Source organism: Harpegnathos saltator, unplaced genomic scaffold (assembly GCF_003227715.2).
Source record: "Harpegnathos saltator strain DR-91 unplaced genomic scaffold, Hsal_v8.6 scaffold18, whole genome shotgun sequence".
Classification (NCBI taxonomy): domain Eukaryota; kingdom Metazoa; phylum Arthropoda; class Insecta; order Hymenoptera; family Formicidae; genus Harpegnathos; species Harpegnathos saltator.
Window position 1 is genome coordinate 806,260 of NW_020229961.1, and position 20,526 is coordinate 826,785.

The 20,526-nt window shown below is 51.6% G+C and overlaps 1 protein-coding gene across 1 annotated transcript in view; it reads right to left on the reverse strand.

Annotated features, from left to right (window-relative positions):
* LOC105181267 (C-Maf-inducing protein) overlaps nucleotides 1–20,526 on the reverse strand; it is a 38,940-nt gene that overhangs the window by 16,282 nt on the left and 2,132 nt on the right. The window contains exon 2 of the mRNA XM_025297501.1: nucleotides 17,152–19,627. Coding sequence (XP_025153286.1) covers nucleotides 17,152–18,573 — 1,422 coding nt within the window. The 5' untranslated portion in view covers nucleotides 18,574–19,627. The remainder of the gene's footprint in view (nucleotides 1–17,151; nucleotides 19,628–20,526) is intronic.

The window sequence follows — 20,526 nt, forward strand, 5'->3', positions numbered from 1 at the left end:
GCTAACAAGAATATGACAATAAATTATATGAAGATTTTTTTAAAAGATTTTTAAAAGATTTTTCGTTTATACTCTTTATATGCCCATACGCCTGTATGTGTATATATACCTTTTTTTTTTTTCATATAGATATCGATATTTTTCAAAATTATCGATATTATCGTTATTGACGGTTCTAAATGACGATAACATCGTTATCGATATTTTTGAGAAATCGTTGCATCTCTGAGAGCGGCATATTCGACCGAGTACATTCAGCTGCGCGCTGAGAAGCTGCGCTCGCACGCAGCCGCGAGAGCCCTGATCGAAATACGGAGCGATACGATAAATCGCGCGCGTCTACTTGGCCGAACGCTTTACACGTATAACTTACTCGGCGCGTAAATCTACCGCTCGCGCCGAATGGATCCGTCGTGTGAGACCGGGGGGGGGGGGAGGTAATGCATCGCCCCGGCGATACGGAATTACGGTCTTAACGGGCGGGGTCGAGGGGGTAACGGCGAGGAAACGAGCGAAGGGTAGACTACGGCGCGGCTTTACGACTGCAATCTGAACGTCGAACGAAATTTTTCAGCGCGCTCCACTCGCGGCTCCAGTCGCGCCAAATGTTTGCGCTTGCCTGCCAAACGCCGCGCGTTAGGCGGCGAGACGACGGCTGCTTTGTGGATTCTTTCGTTCTGTTCCAAGAGGCGCGTGGAGAACGAGCTTGTATTTTTATGGCCGCTAACGGCCGCGTCCCATAAAAGCCCCAGCTAGCTAGCTAGCTAGCTAAGCTAGCCGCTGGTCGTTCTCGCGATTGTTTCGCAGACGCCCCCCCCCCTCCCCACATTTTCTCCTCCACATGCATCGAGAACGCGGCCGCGGCGGGATCACGCAAAGTCGTAAAAAAATTCAACGAGTCAAGAGAGAATATCGCGCGGGGAGAGAGGGGCGGAACGATTGCAAATTCGCCGTGATCGATAACCGTGTTTCGGGTGATTCCGGTTCCGAAAGAACGAAGCAGAGACGCTAAAGAAACAAAGCACACGCGGGCTACAAAAGTTTTGCAATTAACCACTCCAGGGACTTTGGACGACGATGATCCTTCTCCGCCATGGGGCAACGCTAACTTTGGCAACGAGCCCAGAGTGCGCAGTGCCCAGTTTTAATTCTCGGCTTCAACGAGTTTGCGAGATGCGTTCATGAAATCCGTTCGTCGCGTTCGTCGCGATGAGAGCACCTAGGCGACTTTCGCGTAGATGCGTTCGAGATTCTGCCCGCACTCGCCGCTCAGCAGCCGATCAATTCGCCGAGGACCCAGACATTTTACCCAGTCATTGTTCTGATCGCAGTACTCTGCGCGGACGCTAATTAAAAACCGTTTGTTTCGCCTCGCGCGTTCCCGCCGTCCCCCCTTACAGCCCGCCGCGTCGCTCTCACAGCCGTGAAAACGACTCAGCGAGTCTGCTGCAGAAGCAGGCATCGTCTCGTTACTCGACTGATACTTTAAGCCGCTTTCCGCCTAATTACGAGGATTAAAGTAATGCGCAGATTCACGCCACGGCACGCCACGCCACCTCATTATATAGGCTGCAGCGTTTGTACCTTCGGCCGGGGCGTAATTATTTCCGACGTCGCGCTCCGTATAATACTCTTAATCGGTTTCTGGAAGGATGACAATGTGTGTGTGTGTGTGTGTGTGTGTGTGTGTGTGTGTGTGTGTCAATACGCGGATTCGCCCGTTGCGCCAAAGTGAGGAAACACAATCAGCTAAAACGACGTCCAGTAATTTCTTAATGTATCCTGTGATAATTTACCTTGCGCGGTACACCGCACGTAATTTCATCGCAGCTCGATTCGATCAATCGCTTGAAAGATCGCTCGAGGATCGCTCTTTCTTCCTCGTCGGTCTTGACGACATCGTCATGTTGTGTGCCGATTAATGCGGAAACTGCTGCAAGTCGGAGCTTGGCACACGTCATAATCACGCGATACACATCTATTTCGTCAGTTGGCGAAATTTCAAAGAAGCTCTCTTAGTCCGTCGAAAGATTTAGGACCAGCGGGGCGTTCCGAGAACCCGTCCCGTCTCGCTTCGCCGACTTGGAAATTCCCGCACTTCTATCAACGACGCTTCTCTGGCCGCGTATCGCTCGAGTGACTCAAAACCTAACAATTCCATCATTCGCAGCCGCGAGAAGGGAAGAAAAGAGAGAGAGGGGGGAGAGAGAGAGAGAGATCTGACTGCGCGGCAACCAGGCATTTGCCGCGAACCGACGACGACGACGACGACGACGACGACGACGACGACGACGCGCGTATGTACAAGCTGCATCTTCCGGAGGTGTTTTGCAGCTTTCTCGCGCGGAATCCGTTCCGCCATCCACGCGCCGACGAAGGCGAGCTTCTCACCAGCCGTCGGCGGTATCTGCGAAGGCCGGCGAAAAACGAGCTGCCACCGACCGGTATTTTACGCGGCGTTAGGCGCGAAGAGCAAAGCGGCGACAGTCGCTGCTGAACACGTAGCCCAGGGTCAGCTTTGACGTCAGTGGAGCACACGCTCTCGTACACACATACATGTACACCCGCATGCACGCACGCACGCACGCACGCACGCACGCACGCAAGCAAGCAAGCAAGCAAGCAAGCAAGCAAGCAAGCAAGCAATCGCACGCTCGCGCGTAAAACCGCGCCCGCCGCGCGAGTGAGCCGCGCAGCGATTTGTTCGCGATAGCGTTGTCATGTGTGTCGAGTAAGCACTCGATTGTGCCGTCCGATTGTCCCGTTCGCGAATTCCGAACTCCTCGATCGATTCGGGATTTCTCTCGAGCGAAGGCGACCTGGTGTCGCGAGGGGAGGCCTGTAATTTCGCGATCCATTCACAAGTCGGTCTGAGAAAAAGAGAGAGAGAGAGAGAGAGAATAAATACACCGCAAAATTGTATGCTTCGGGCTGAATTTTATCTAGGCGCGAGCCCCCCACCCCCCTCCCTAGATAAAATTTTAAGTCTAATTCAGACATGAGCGAGATGCAACCACTGCCGACTCTCCTTGACATTTTCCAAGAAAGAGTAGATTATAAGTGGCACGAGAGAGAGAGAGAGAGAGAGAGAGAGAGAGAGAGAGAGAGAGAGAGAGAGAGAGAGAGAGAGAGAAGAAAGAACTGAGGTCGAAACTTCTTCGGCGTGGACTTTATTCAGCGCGTTCCATATGTAAAGATACACACACACACACACACACACACACACACGCGCGTGTAGAAAGAAGTAAAAACAGTAATTTCCATACTTAATCCGCTTTATTTCGCGACGACTTACGCTGCAAAAGAAATATATATTAATGTCGAGTCGGGCAAAGACTATTCGCGACAGCATTTTCTTCCTCGCGCAAGACGATCCCGAGGAATGACATCGGATTGTGCAAATGCAAATGTAGTTTCCGATCATCGTCGAGCACCGTCGAGATGCGAGAGCGCGCGTGAAGCAAACGTTGCAAACTCGGGAATGTGTCGGCGCGATGTGTCTCTCGTCGCAGGAAGCTCCTTCCTGCGCGGGGGGAGGGGGGCAGGCACAGAACGTCGGCCCGCGACACGATGTTTTGTGTCTGGCTCCAACCGTGCCGTATCGATTATGCGAAGAGGTCAGAGGGGAGAGCCCGTATGAACTCACCGTTTGATGGAGAGATTCGGATGTGACGCGCGTCACATCGCGTCACGGCTCTGGCAAAAAGCGCGTCGTTCACGAGCGCGCGATCTCGATCGCGCGCCGCGCGACTTCAGCTCTCTGCATCGTCCGCCGATTTCATCGGCGTGGAATTATCGCGCCTTCGACGCGCGCGATGTGTTCCACGTTCGCTGATCATTTCGCGATCAGACGCGATATGTTGACTTTCGTCGCAGCTACGCGACAAATGCACGCCCGAGGCGCGAGTTTGTCGCATCGCATCTGCATACGAGATTAGAGCGAGGATTCAGCCGTTAGTATTCGTGGATTATACGCGCGTAGTAGCAATAATAAATCTGTCATCTCCTCGCAATTTCGCGAGCGATTAATATTCATGGCGGCACTTAACGATCGGAACGGATTAACAGGAACACATGTGAAATTACGGATATTGCGGCTACTATTGGGTCGGCAACTAAGTGATTGCGGATTTTAAATAAGAATGAAAATTCAAAATTTTGAATTTGCTTTTTTAAATTTTTTTCAATGCATGTATGCGATACATTGAGCTTCTCTGCAATATCACGTGTTGTGCTATGACGATCTGGATCGATAACGGCCTTGATATGGGGTCTCATCGACTTCAACTGGACGGCCAGATCGTTGAGCATTTTTCAATGAAAAATCACCAGAATGAAATCTGGCAAACCAATTTTGACACTGCCTTTCTTTCAAGGCTTCATTCCCATATACGGCACATAACTTCTTGTGCGCTTGCGATGCGTTCTTGCCTCTTCGGAAATAATACAATAAAATATGTCTCAAGTGCACGTCTTGCTCTTCCATTTTTAAATTATAGGAATAAGAACAAAACTAAAGAACTAATCGATATAATTTTTGTACTAAATGAAAGGTAGAAGTCCAAACAATAAGAAAGAAATATAGATTAGGTACTTTGAACACGTTAACGAAACGAAAGAAAGTGTAAAATCCATCTGTCGACAAAATCCGCAATCACTTAGTTGCCAACCCAATATATCTGTCTGGTCTGCTGTCTCTTTCTTTTTTCTTCCGGTCATCCGGTCTGGACGCGACGTCGCGATCACTGTGTGACAGGTCGTTGAAAACGGTAGGTTGAGACATCGGACTTTTCCATGACTCGCAATTCGAGAAAGAGAGGGAGAGGAGAAGGAGAAGTCAGCGGCGTGTGAGATCCTTCGTGAAAACGAAGGATCTCACAGGCCGCTTTTAAGCGTGAGAAATATTCACTTTTTTTATGGCAAACTGACAAACATCCCGCAACGTTTATCTGAGGATCAGCCGTGCATGTCGCTAAACACGACTTGATTTTACGTTTTATTTAATGAAGAGAGATAAATATCAGACGCGTTAATGCACTGCGTCAATAGACGTCCTTCTCACTTTTCCTCTTCAACTATATAAACAGGAAATCTATAAGATAAAAGCATTCACGCAAATAATGATTATTTCCAGACTTTACGGATCTCGTTTCTTTGATGCTGGTACACGCGTCAATATCGCGTGAATGTTTTTTATCCATTTTTTGTTCGCGGCGAATCCTGAGAAATCCGCTGAGAGCAACGCGAAGGCTCGACAAAGGACAGAAGAAAATCGTTCGTCATCGTCATCGCGAAATATGTAACTGCGGAACAGAGACAGAAATACCTCGTGATAGTAAAAATAAATCTCCGAGCGGTTATTTTCAATTACTCGATTATCCGCGGCCGTAACGAATTACATTAATTCGTATTTCAATTAATCTGCGCGATGTAACGATTCAGACGCGGCGGCTAATGAATTCATTTATGGATACCGAATCGAGTGACAAGCCGGTGTATCTTTATCGTCACGCAAAGCATCATTAGCAGGCGCATTATAACGCGCGTAAACGCGAACGCGCACTCGTTTCAAACAATGCAACAGCGCAATAATGATTTACGAGCGTTTCTTGCGAAAAAATGTATTCCCGCTCTCGTCATCATGCTACTGAAAAAACGCTCTTGCGATTTCGCTGTCGGACATAAAGTCGCGAGCAAGCAGCGACGCAGCGAGCGTTATTTATCGCGTCCTCCTCTGCGTAAAAAAAATACATTAATCAACGTCGTCATCGAGCGGCGGACGGTTATCAACGTTGTATCGACGGCTGCACGGCTGCAAACACACACACACACACACACAAAATACACATTCCCGAATTTCGACTTTGCGACGTCGTCATCGTCATCGACGCCGCCGCCGCCGCGCCGGCACGCCGCGTGACGCGCTGCGTCTCCTCTTTGCGCTTTTATTCAATTCGCCATAATACGAGCGACGCGCGAAAACGCCAGATAACGCGCGTCACGATTTTCAGCCATTTTCATAAGCTGATTACACTTTCGGGCAGATTACAGTAAGTGCAGGCCTTACTTATGAAACGATTGCTAATGTTACGAAGCAAAGTGTCGTTACGCAATCCGCGAAGAAACGACCGATCCTACAAATATTCTTTTCCTCTGTGCGCCGTTAAATACTCATAATACTCATAAATCCATATCCTCTTGTACAATAAAAATTTCCCTCTTCTTTCTCTCCCCCTTTTTTTCCGCGTCTGGTTACAGCCAGTTGTTTATATCTAAGAAAAATACGTACGAAGGATTCTCGATACGTTCAAGCCATATCAACGGACGCGACGCTGTACTGTGCTTAAATGGCATTGAAAATTCTCTCTCTCTCTCTCTCTCTCTCTCTCTCTCTCTCTCTCTCTCTCTCTCTCTCTCTCTCTCTCTCTCTCGTCGTATTTTTACCTTATAGCTACGCGTAGATTCAATGAGGTACTCTGATCGTGAATGGCACGAGTCGTACGAGACAAATGAGACACGAGATCCAGACACGGTTATGTTTGGCACTAAATGGTGTGGATACGAATTTATAATTCATCGATAACGTACGGTCTCTTTTAGCCCTGTCGATTTTGCCCCACGTGACGTCGTGTGTTCTTGACCCCGAGCCTTCATATCGCACCGACGAAACTTGAAATAATTCCGCGACTAAATTCGCCTGTCTGATCCTAATGCGTTCCTTCATTTGGAATTAGATCGCCAAGAGTAGAAGCTCGGTTTTAGCTCGTCCATAGCGCTAATTATGGCTATATCCGAGGCTAATCAAATATTTGCATAGAATAACTGCAATATCCATAACACTCGAAAATAGACGGCTCAAGTTTAGAACCGCACCCGCTGTAAACATCTCTTTTTACGCACGCACATGCAAAAAGTTTCCTCTCTAAAAAGATCGTACTAAAAATACATTACATGTTACAAAAAAAGAAAGATACGCTATTATTATATCGAATGATGTATCATTAAACGCATACTCATCACTTAGTAAATAATAAAAAATGTAATTTATCGGAGTAAAGAATTTATAGGAATAAAATATATTTTATAAGAAAATTGTGTGTGTGTGTGTGTGTGTGTGTGTGCGCGCGCGCGCGCACTCCAATTAACGAATAACATCAGATAGTCGATGTCGCGCAAAACTACGTAAAAGGAAATCCCTTAAGAAACCGTTCCCGAGTTCGCACGCATAAGAGAAAAACTAACGATAATTAGATGACGGGGTCACTTCACTATGTTTCGTTCATCGAATTCCACTGACGCAAGAGAGTGATAGCGTTACACATACGCTCTTAGCGTTAAACGGAAAATATCCGTTGGCCCGTTTGCTGCTCCAACCATTTTCCTCGTGACGAAATCGCCGAAGCAACTTTTCGATCAACCGTGTCGGGTCGAGCGGTAAAATTCTTTTCCACGCTTTTTCTCGCGCCAAAGCCTGCCCGTGGCAGAGCGTGGAAGCGGCGCGGCGGCCGCGGCGGGCGCGAATCGACAGAATAATCCGTGTAAACATAATGATGCGTGAAACGGCGCGTCCGTCACTATTACGTCGCGTCCACTTCGGCCGCACAATTGAAATTGTGTTAATTGCCCTCGCGTCCATCGACATACGGACGGGCGCCATTAGCAGTATTTGCGTCGTGAGAAATACTTTACGTGCGTCACGTAATAATCTAATGGCTCGCGTGTTACCCAAGACGAGTTTCCTGCCCATCCTCAGTTTATGCTTCGGTAATAAATGGAGCGCGTAAATGCCAAAAGCCGCGCGCGCGGTGAAAAGAGCCTCACTTTAGTTTGAAGCTTCGATTTAATCCGGCAATAGCGCGTCGAATTACGATGTAACGATACGTAATATCGATCCTTTTCTTCCTCGTCGTCCTTTTTCATTACCTCTCGCCCGCGCGCGCGCGCGCGCGCACGCTGCGCGGCACGGCCGAATTAAAGTCGCGATATTATATTTTCACGGTACTTTCCGCAAGTACACCCCTAGACGAGAGAGCGGCGCGAGATGTCCTTCGCATTCGCGCTTGCACGCACACCGTCGATTGATTCTCGATTTCTCATTGTCCTGCGCGCCGCAGAAAGATGCTTTTTTTCAAACGATCGCACTTCGCGCGTTCGCGATTCGCGAATCGTGCCTTGGTGAGCTCGACGCGACGAGCTCGCTTCTTCCCGCGAGTTCTCTCCTCCGCTTACTTTTCGATCAGCTCTCTCGCACGCTGCGAATAGTTCAATTAAGTTTGTAACTTGACAAAGTGCTCGCCGTGAGTACACCGAGTGTATGAAAACCGTGCCTTGACGTACCCTGGCACAAGTTCCTCTTATCCTACGTCGTCATCTTCCCGGTTACTGCGATCCGTTCCAATTACACCGTTCGACTTTCCGACTCAGGTGCGTCAGAGCCACGTAGCAGGTGTTGACACAAACACGTCACATCGTGAGGCACAATTTCGTTTTACTGCTTATTCACCTCGCGACGCAAACTCGCTGTCGCACGTGCATATTTTCGTGAGAAGAGACGGAGGAGTCACGCGTTCGCGCGCAGCGAAGCGGAGCGATGCGTCGCATGACATTGCCTCCATTTCGGTATATTTTTTATATTGCTCTCTCTCTCTCTCTCTCTCTCTCTCTCCCTTTTTCCCCTCGCTTGCGCGCACGCGCATGTACATGCATAATTCCGCCGATGAATATACAGCTCCCGCGCGCGCGCGCGTAAGTGACGTATATATAATTTCCAATTTTCCGTGACGCGTGTTACGCGCGCATACGCGCGGTGCGTACGACGAATAATCCGGCCGGTTCCGCTCGTTATCGCATTTCGCTCGTTATCACATTATTGACGCAGTTGCCGTGTTGCGACGTGTGTTTACGAAAATCCGCGGCGCGGGCGGTCCGTCGAGAACAGCGCTGGAAACACATTATTCTTCCAGGAAAGGGGAAAATGCGCCATTTTTTCTTGAATTCTTTCTCTTCCATTCCATCCCGGCTCGGAACGCGGAACGGTTCCGGGAAGAACGACGGTTGATAATTGAGCGTCGAGCGCGCGCGCGCGCGCGCGCTTTCCTTCGCGAGAGGACTCGTTGCTCGCGCAACGAGAGTTCGGCTGCTCAACGCCGGCACGACCCGCCGCGTCTCGCCGTCGCGTCGTGCGACATGCCGACGTGCGGCAACTTTGCGTTGCGTATTCGCAGAGGAATTACGCTGCGATCGAAAGGACGGAGAACGCGGCCGGGTACGTGTGCGATTTCGCCCGATAAGCGGGCTAATGTGCGCGATTTACGATTCGTCGCAGCGCCGCGGCGTCGATAATAATTTCGATAGTAATTAAAGTCGACGATAATTTGCCGCCCGTGCAATAACTCGGGGGAAAATAATTGCGTCAACGAGAAGGACGGCGAGGCGCGTTCGCGCGCGAACGTCCTTCTGCGGTTTCTCCCGAACCGGAGAGAAGCCGTTGTCGCGCGAATACGTTATATTTCCGCGACGACGTCGTCGCGCACGTCGACGTGTGCAACGGCGTGCGCATATTCGCGACACGTCGTCGGGTATGAATAAACAAAATCGCGATACGCGCCGAATGAGTCAGCTCGTAATTCGGAATCGAACCGGTGGAACGACCTTCGCGCGTCTTATCGGCAGGAGCGCGCACAGATATACACCTCTCCTTACCTCTCGGAAATTAGCGCGCCGAGACGCGCGCTTCTCGCGCGCGGCAGGAAAAAACAGTGCGCTTCGTTAATTCGTCAGTTGTCGTTACATTCGCGATTGTCGATCGCGACGAGCCGCGGTCCTGTGGTAAGAAAGATCGGGGAAAAACGTCGGGACTTTTTCGTGCGACAAAAGTGTCGATTGTCGGGAAGAGAACGTTGGCTAAATGAAAAGGACAATTACTGAAACCGAGCGAGTCTAACGGGGATTTATGAATCGCAATAACGAGTCAAATGATGTGTACAAGGGCAGAACGACGCGAGAAGCGTCGCTCGCGTTTTATCAGTCGTGTGACATTTTCTGCGAACGTATCTTTTTTATCAACATGTCGTGCATACTTCCCGTGATGATTGACGTAAAATATTCCGAGACACGCGTGTAATTATTCGCGAGTAATTAGAGAATGAACTTGGTGCGTGTCTGCCACGAGTGCATTCTCTCTCTCTCTCTCGCTCTTACTCCTCCGCGATGTATAGAAAATTGCGCACCGATTAGGCGCTCTGCGAGAGACAAAAACGGAATACCCAAGTTCGCGTCAAATTATGGGATGCGTTACCGACCTAAATAGCAAGCCAAAAATATATTTGGCGTCATACGCTTTATCGCTGGACGAGCCGTCCGGTTTAACGAATGTTTTGTTGTCGAACAAAGGCCGCAGTAATACAGAAATATCGCGAGCGCGAAGCACACAGGTACGTGCGCATCATATATATGTATGTACGCACGCACGCACGCACGCACGCGCGCACGCGTGTCGCGCACCGTGCGAAATTTCACGAGCGGTGCTATTCTTCGCGCAGAATATGCGGCGTATAATAACCGGTGTATAACAATAACCGCGCGGTATAACGTCGTATCGTTCTGGCGGGATTTAGCGCAATTAAATTTATCGAATCGCGGCACCCACGTGTCCGGCCGGCCCCTGGCGTGAGATATGGGTGCGCCCGTGCGTATACGACACACGACGATATAATAATGCAACACGCCTTTTTCAAAAAGAATAATATCCGATGCGGTAACACACACGCTACCGTAATCCCGTAATCAGCTTTTCGCAAGCGCCGTCTCGCGAAACGACGAAGATTGAACGAAATTTTTCATAATTCTCTCGGATAAGCAACAGCCTGGGTGAATTATATCCAACATAAGAACTAACACGTCGAACAACTCTGAAAATAAATTTCGATAAGAGCGTAGGCTCGTGCAGGATATAAGCATGATAATCAATTCGCGAGTCTAATTCTTGCGAAAGAAGTTGCGACAGGATTTGTCCAAATATTACTTCGCGATGAAACGAGAGATGTGAAAGTGACGTTCGAAAAGAACGTCTCTTTTACGTCGCTGGATAAAATGAGATAGTGTAAAACACGCTGAATCTTTAATCGCATGCCTTACTGAAACACTGGTCTCTTTATCGTTAAGCTGTACCTCCAATTTCTCTCTCTCTCTCTCTCTCTCTCTCTCTCTCTCCCTCTCCCTCTCCCTCTCTCTCTCTCTGTCTCTCCTAAATTGCCGTTGAATTTCACTGGACCGAATTAACATACAATCATCGACTTACCGATGCCTCGATGATTAATAAATTCCGAAGCGCGTGTCGGCGATGGTAGCAGATCGTGGTTTCGTTCATGAATGTTATATCGCGAATCATCGCTGCGAGGAGACGCAAAGGTTATTTGTTAACTATTCAGCAGTTGGTCGATCATGTACACAGCGCGACGGCAAAATTATTTTAGACTCTACGGTTTATAGATTCTAGAGAGCGGAAGATGAAGGACAGACACCACGAGAGTGATTCTTAAAGATTCAGCACCTCTTCAAAAAGGTCATCTTAAAGTATCTACTTGAGATTCTCCCTTTCCTTTCGCGCGACTCGAGACAAATTCGCAGAAACGCGCAACTCCCACGAGACTGGAGAAGTGTCTATCTTACGACGACGAATTATCGGGCTCGGAGTTAGTAAAACAAGAGGAACAAAGTGGACCGCACACAAAGTGGACATGTGCAAAAACACGTGTGCGTGCGTTGCAGACGCATGCGAATCTTCGCGTATATTTATACGCAAGTTATTACGAAATACCGAGGACATCTGTTCATCACCGTCGGAATTTAGATATTGGCAATTTTGCGCGACAGCATACTAATTTGTTATTTGCATCCGTGACGTCGGCGATTCGGCGCTTTTTAAAGGATCTCACCTACACGAGTATCTAAAAGATATTTGCAACCAAGTAACCTTAAAACGCATCCGCGTGCGCGAGCGCGCCATGTGCGTCACACGTGTGTATATTATTGCCGTTATCTCGAGATACATTGATTCCAGCGCGTCTGTCATGAATAAATAGACACGACAGATAAAGATGCGGATAAAGTTGCAACACCAGTGTCGTCGTGTCTTCGCTACCGATTCGCCGAGATAGCCGAGAGAGGCCGAGAGGTAGTTTTTCTAACGAAGCACTCCGCCTTCTCGATATAACATTCGAGCCACACAACGACGCTCCGTGGTCGATGGAACTGTATCGCGAGTGATATCGACGACGAGAGTCGTCGCGGGACGCGAGAGTGTCCCTACTGACTGTATGCGAATAAAGATCCGACGCCGCCGACGGAACGGCGTCGTATCTCGTATTCGAGAAAACCTAGAACAACCACGCGGTTTCTCCGCGGTATATCAAGACGCCGATCTCTCTCTCTCTCTCTCTCTCTCTCTCTCCCCCCTCTCTCTCTCTCTCTGTGTCTCTGTCTGTCTGTCTCTCTCTAGCGGCGGGGGCGGCGGCGGCGGCGGCAGCGCTACAATTGCGTCAGAATCGTACGCCGATTGCTTATCGGTTGTTCGCTCCATTACCCGTATCGGATGGAAATTAACAATCGCCACACGGACGGGCCGACCGGCGCGGCGCGCATGGCGTGTGTTTTCGAAGCGCGCCGCGCCGTCAGGCCTCGGTCGAATTTCGCGCAAGCCCTCGCGTGTCGAACTGACGCACACAGGCACAGCTCGGGCCAATCAAGCATCGCCGATCAACGAGACGATCGACAGATTAATCAAGTGGGGCGCGCGCGCGCGCGCGACATGAAATTTGCCCAATCTAGGAAGACAAATTTATCTGGATTTGATACATTTCGAGACGCGCGCGGTGTGTTTCGCAGGCATTCACCGCGTGTCGTTCCGCCGCGCGCGCGCATCGCCGCTTTTTAAGGCCGGACGATCGATGCGACGATCAGCTCGATCTCGAAACGAAACCAACGTAATCAAACGAAGAAGCTTCATCATCGATTACGAACGGGACGGGAATGGTTGTTGAGCGTCACCGAAGGAAAGGAAAGTGCAATTTGCGCGGCGCTTGCACGTGGTGCGTCCGCCGTCGGCGTTCATCCCGTTACCAGCTCTAGTAATACGCTCTAAACCTGTCTGCTTCGTTATGTCACGCATTGCATCGCGTGCGTGCGCTTGTCGTTTACGACTCTGCCGATCGTTATCTCCGATATTCCCGCCCGGCGATAACTTTCGATGATCGTCATCGGGCACGTCCGTGTCCACGCGCGTCCGAGCGTGGCGGAGGAACTTGAGAATTCAGCGATCTCGCGAGACGCGCAGTTGCGCGAACACGTTTAAATGAGTAATGTCATCGGAGGAATGCAAGGTTTAGGGAGGTCGTGCCGCGCGCAAACGCTGTCACATGCAAATTTCTGTTATCGCGCTGCGAAAACACGCGAAGAGACGCTCGGAGGCCGAGCGAGCATTAGAGGCGGAGAGACAGAGAGAGGATTTTACGGTTCGGTGATGCCTTTGACAACGAACGCGATAGTTACGGCGAGATCAGCCGAAACGTTGGAAAGGCATTGCGACGCGACGAGCGAGAGAATGCTATTGGATTACTATTCGCGGAACGCGCTCGCGCGAATATCAATGACGTGTGTGTGTGTGTGTGTGTGTGTCCTTATCGGCCGGCCGTGATAAGCGTGTAAAGTAGTGATAAGCATAAAAATGCAAGAGCAGCGAATCCGCGCTAATTAACGCGTTGGAATCCCGGGAAGTCGCCGGTAACCGCTGATATATCAACGCGTAGCGCAAAATGTAACCGCAAAACGGACTTGGCAGGTTTAGGCGAGCCCCGACAGTGGACGATTCCGATCGAAAACGAGTTATTTCGCAAGACAGTTTCGTTTCCCCCTTTCTTCCTTCCTTCCTTCCTTCCTTCCTCTCTTTCCCTGTCGAAACGAGGAATGCACGTTTCGCAACAGTGTTGTGCAAAAATTGCGCACCATTCGACACGACTAATCGCGCTCGAGTATTTACGTACTCGTCACCCAATGTCTCATCTTTCGCGTTCGCTCGAGCTGAATCTTCCCTAATCTGACGATTTTACAATGAATGTGTAATTGTTATACCAGAGGAGAGAAGGGCCACACAGAGAGAACCAGAAAGAGGCCACAGAGAGCCGCGGTACTATCGAAAGCTTGTAATCGTCGGAGTTGCGTACAAATGCAACGCCACGAAAACAGAAACTATCGTATCAACCAAGTGCATCAAGTGGTGGTACTCTACATTATGCGCGAGAGAAGGAGAGAGGGGGGGAGAGAAAAAGAGAGCGAGAGAGAGAGAGAGAGAAATAAGAAGAGAGAAAGAGAGAAAGGGAGAAATAGAGAGAGAGAGAGAGAGAGAGAGAGAGAGAGAGAGAGAGAGAGAGAGAGAGAGAGAGAGAGAGAGAGAGAGAGAGAGAGAGAGAGAGAGAGAGAGAGAGCGCCCCGATAAAACAAAAGCGATAAACTGCATTTCGCGGGACGTCGATGACAGTGGCGGTACTGCTGGTTGAAAGACGGGAGGTAATGAATTTAGCCGATTGACCCCAGCGGTTTCCTCTCGCCGAGAACTCGCGCGGAAAACTCGATCGCGATTACGTAACTCTCGTCACCCGCAAACACGGCGCGGAGCAGCGTGGGAGAGGAGAGAAAGAAAGAGAGAGAGAGAGAGAGAGAGAGAGAGAGAGAGAGAGAGAGAGAGAGAGAGAGAGAGAAAGAGGGAGGGGGAGGAAGGGAAGGGGGCGATCGCTGATCGTTGCACTTGGATGCAGCTGCGACCGCAGCCGTGCCCTCGCGACCGACCGCTGCTGCACTTTGCCGTGTATCTCCCATAAATCACCCGACTGCAGACTGTATCGACCCTGACGATGCAGATTGCATTCCGATACAACACGAGTCGCGAAGCCACCAACGACGACGCGTCGCTCGACGGGGCAAGAAAAAAAGAGAAAACGGGACAGCGGGGGACGCGTGTTTATCATTGTTGCCCGAGATGACCGATCTCCGCGGGTCTCGATGTTACGTATTCGTCTCCGGCTCGTCGATAAACGAGAAATTGAAGTCCGCGATGAGGCACGACAGGCGAGCCGATCGGGCGAATGCTGAGAATGACAGGCGTGTACACACACACACACACACACACACACACGCGCGCGCACATGCGACGTAGTTAATGCGCCCCGCGGCGGATCTTCGCGACATTCGTTTTTACGAGCGCTGATCCCCTCGCTCGTAACATTCGTCTCTCCTCTCCCCCCCTCTCACTCTCTCTCTCTCTCTCTCTCTCTCTCTCTCTCTCTCTCTCTCAGGTGAACTAAAAGCACCTTGGAATTTTTTGAATAAATAAATGACAAGTTAATATTCGACTCTGCGACGTGACGGAGATGGGCGTGTCCCAATAAATATTTATAGATGTGATTAATTTTTCCACGACACCGGCTCGTTACAGAGACGACCGCAAACACGGCCGTAAATGGCGTGTAATTTGTCTGGCGCGAGAACACGCGGAGAAAACACGGTGATATATTATCATCACCGTGGAGTAATTCAATTAGCAGTGGAGTTCTTTTCACAAGCTCGGTCCCGCCATTACGGAAGAAGGTGTCCGAGAGGAGAAAGAAATCTTTATTCTTCGTTTCAATAAGCGATATATTATGCAACTCACGGATAGAAAACGGAAACGCGTTTGACGTAACGAGTACCTTGACACACTTGGGGAAACGAGACGATATTAAGTAACGTCTAATGACACCAAAATTATAGAGAGGCTGAACCTCGAAATTCCGCAGGATTCTACGGTGTGTTCACGGTTTCGACCGGGAAGGGAAGTCAGAACCGCGGATCGGCGACGATAACGTCGACGAAACGCGACGAGAGAGTATACACATATATATATATATACATATATGTGTATATATATATATATATGCTCTGCAGCGCAAAGTGTACATAACGAACTGTGCGAAACGAGTCCTCTGCGCTCCCTCCGCGGAGCGGAGGGGAGCGAGCGCAAGGGACGAGGGGAGTCAAATGACAAAGTTGTCGGAATGGAGATGGTGCGACGCGACGCGAGCTAGGTCGTATATATCTAAGATAAATTCGTCATTATCAAACACGACCGCGTCGCGCTATCACAACAAACAACCGACAATGCGTGCGCGCTCACGGCTCGTTCTTCGGCATCGCGTCGGGCTCGCGATTTTTGTCTAACCGAGAAGCCGGCAAAGTGACGAGTGGATATGGATATTTCCTCGCGCTTATCTGCATAGTTTCCAGATTACTTTGCCCGCTTATCTTAAATCAATTTGCCCGCTCAATAATCCTATTAAGAGACGAGGCACGACAGGCAGGATTTCCTCCCGAGCAGTTAGGATCGCATTATTGTTTGCAGATTACCATAATAAGCAAGCAGTAATCTGGATAATGGTACACAGTACAGCAGATGAAGAGACTCGCTCGCTACTACCAGTCGCCTATGCGCGGTAACGTAACGCGAGAGACAGAGAGAGAGAGAGAGAGAGAGAGAGAGCGACTTAAGCCGAGAATAGAGATCCTGAGAGCACAGAGTTACAGGATTCCCTTTGGCGCTAATCGCGAGGTAAGACTATTAACCGTTACGCGCAGGGCCACCGTTCCGCCGCAAATAGATCGGAAATATTCGCCCGATCGCGACGCTCGCCCTTTTCGTTCCAACTTTAATCGCGACATAAATAACATCTATTTATACGGCTCGTCTCTGTCTCTCTCCCACGACCGTTATATTTTAACGAAACTTTTTTTTAGACTCGATATCTCCCCTCCGCCCGCGCCGTGACGACGACGGCTTCGCGTGTCCCCGGCGAGAAATTTAAACGCGTGCAGGCGTGCGTATTTTTCTAAATACGCGCGCGCGCAGCGTCATACCCGACGTAAGTGAGCAGCTTGAAAACTGGTCGAGGCACACCAAGAAGAAGAAGCGGAAGAAGAAGAAGAAGAAGAAGAAGAAGGAAAAGAAGCGCGTGAGAGATCCCAACTTACTTACAACCGGAGCGCACAAAGAGCCGCGCGCAAAGCGCAAAGCGCAAAGCGCAAAGCGCAAAGCGCGAGATTTGCGATCAGTCTTGCGGCACTCACCGTCTTGGAGGACAGGCAGGCGTCGTTGAGGTAAAGGTGATGGGTCTCCCAGCGGCGGAGGAATTTGCTCGACAGGATCTTCTTCACGAGGGTCCTGGTGTGGTTGAGGTAGCACACTTGTATGTCGCCCTCCTCGAGCGGCTTGAATCTGGGCCCGGCCGGGCCGGGACTCGGGCTCGGGCTGGACGAGCCGCTGGCCGACGAGCATCCGGCGGCGCTCTGCCTCTCCAGGTTCGGGCAGGAGCGTGCCACCGGCAGACAGCCGGACGCGTCCAGGCCCTCAGGCTTCAGCGAGACGATCCCCCCCGGGCTGCTGTCCTCGCCGTAGGAGCTGCAGGTGTCGGCGGGCGGCGACTCCACGCTGGAGTCGCGCATACTCGCACCCGACGACAACTGCGGCGAGCTGGTACTGGTGGTCTCCTGGCGCATCGCGCCGCCGCTCACCGACAGAAAGTCGTAGTAGGGTACGGCGGAGGAGGCTAGACCGACGGTGGAAGCCGCGGCTGGGCTGGACGGCAAGGAGGAGCCCTCCTCCGTCTCCGTCTCCGTCTCCGTCTCCGGATTGCAAGCGTCCTCCTCCTCCTCCTCCTCCTCCTCCTCCTCCTCTTCGTCCTCCTCTTCGTTGTCCTCCTCGGGCTCGCTGAAGCCGTTCTCCAAGGACGGTGTGTCGCCGACGGAGGCAGCAGCAGCAGCCGTGTCGTTCCGCAGACTCTCGATCTGCACCGACGGCGACGAGAGCGTCGTCGCTGTCGCTGTCGCGGTCGCGGCGGTGCCCCGCCGCCTCCTGGCGGGTGCGTCGTCGGTGCGCGGGTTCCTCGACGAGCCTGACGAGCCTGACTCCGCCGTGGACTCGCTCGCGGGCGAAGGCGACGTCGAAGAGGAGCACGCCTCGCCGTTGTTCGAGTTGTTGGACGAGTCGTTGGAGCGAAGACGCAGCAGGAGCTTCCGTCGCCACCTGGAGGAGCAGTTGCCATTGCCGTGGGACTTCTTCGTCGGTGATAACAGCGACGGCTTGCAAACGGCTTGCTGGGACTTGTCCCGCGCTGGTGGAATCTCTCGCTCGTTGTTCCCGTTCAAGACTACCGTGATGCCGCTCGGTGAGGTGAGAGCGTCCGTTACCGTTCCGGGTGACAAGGGCTCGGGGTCCAGGTAATCGGCACGAATGCCTGGCAGAGTGTCGGTGCTGCTACCCCCGGACATCGAGGCTTCCTGGTCGATGTACCTGATGGAGGAGGAGTTGGAGCCTTCGCTCAGAGCCTCAGAGCCTCGTCTGTTGCACTCGGCCGAGCTGGACGTCTTGCCGGTCGTCGGTGACAGGATCGCGTTCACCAGCGACGACTTGGCCTTGCTCGTCGACAACGACGCGGTCGAACACGCCGCGCCGCGCGACTGTCGGGTGAACGGGCTCTGGAAGCAGAACATTGTTTCGCCGTTCTTCTTCTTCTTCTTCTTCTTCTTCTTCTTCTTCTTCTTCTTCTTCCTCTTCTTCTTCTTCTTTTACCTCTCGTCTCAATATTTCATCAGTGCAATATCAGCTTCACACAGACAATTCGTTATCTTGTGTCGCGCGTGTCTGCTTTGTCGAGATGCGATTAAAAGACACGCTCTCTCTCTCTCTCGGCCCAACGAGTCAGTATGATGAGAAAAGGGTGCGTGTTGTGTTACACCCCCTCGTGTATAACCCAATCGACATTGGAGACGACGCGCACGGACAATATCGCCGACGCCGAGCAAACAGAGGGATTTGCGCTCTACCTGTTTTTCCCCAGCGAACTTTCTCGCTCGCCTGACGCTCCTGTAAGCCGAGATAATCCCTCTCGCATCAGCGACGGCACAATTCTTCGTTCTTCGGCGTCGCGACGCCGAGCGCCGAGCGCCGAGCGCGATAACTATCACGCGGGCGGACTAATCCGCCGTATCCGGACTCTGAAACTCCGTCTGAAATCTCCCCCTCGCGTGTTTTTCACACCCCTGCCCCCGTGCGGGTGGTGCGTATCGTCGATACTCGCTGGAGCGGTCGGAGCCTCTCGCAGCAAGAATCGTCAGCAAGACGGTCACAGCGTGATCCACGCACGTAGCAGCACTCGGCGGCAACGATATCTCGCGAGAGACGACGCGCGCTCAGTCACTCATTTTTTGCGCGCACGTTGGAACACGCCGCGACACATCTTCGGGGGCGGCTGCTGCTCGTCGCGATAGACGCCGCCGCGAGAGACGCGTGGCTGTTGGCACCGTCACGGCTACGGCATCGACATTTCGCGCTGACGTCGGCTGACGACGGATGTGGACGGACTAGACGACGATGACGACAACGAGGGCCAGATCGACGCAGCCGGCACGATGCGGGAAAAGCGTCCTCCTCCCGCCTGAACCGTTTCACCGCAGGACTACCCGCGAACTATCACGGCGCGCGGGCGCGACTCGCGCACGCCGAAGGAATAGGATCCGATCCGCGAAGGAGGCTCCGGTGGATGATCTAGGGAGAGAGAGAGAGAGAGAGAGAGAGAGAACGAGAGAAAGAGAGAGAGAACGAGAAAGAGAGAGAGAGAGAGAGAGAGAGAGAAAGAGCGAGCGAGCGCGAGAAAGAGAGATGGGAACAGGGATGGAGAGAGGGGGGATGAGCGAGTAAGAAAGGGACAAGAGGAGAGAGCGCCGACGTGATGTGTTTCCGACGTGATACGTAAATGTCTGACACGACCGGGGGAACAGACAGGTGGGGACGAGACCAGCAGCAGGCAGCAAGGCAAGAAGAGGGCGTCGCGGCGCACGGCGTCTGGCGGTCGATCGATGACTAGTCGCGAGTTCGCGCGGAATTATCGCACGACCGTTCGCGAACGTTCGTGCTCGTTTGCTCGTGCTTTCGTATCACGGGGGTGTATCTTGTACCGGCGGACTCTTCACCTTCATCTGAACTGGTCGGAACACAATCTTTGGTCGAGCTCGAGAGAAGGTCGTTGTTTGGCCCTTCTCTCTCTCCCCTCCCTCTCTCTCTCTCTCTCTCTCTCTCGCTCTCTCTCGTCGATCGAGTCACCGTGCAGTTGATTAACCGAAACTCGCCACAACTCGACTCGGTGAACTCTTCTCTTTCACTCCGTTCGTTTCACCCTTCCGTCGCGCGAGGAGACGAACGTGTCACGTCACGTGAGCATCTTCTTAGACCTGACTTATCACCGTAAGGTCGTGAGGTCTTTGATTGACCACTGCCACTTTGATTATCGTTTCAACACAATCAGCGGTCTGTTTCCGCTCGACCGAGGAACCGATCGCGGACGATTCAACAACGCGAAGACTGCGAGATACGACACACAAGTGCGCATGGCGCATCGATCATCGGTGCATCATCGGCGTCCGGCGATCCGCCTGGACCGACCACGG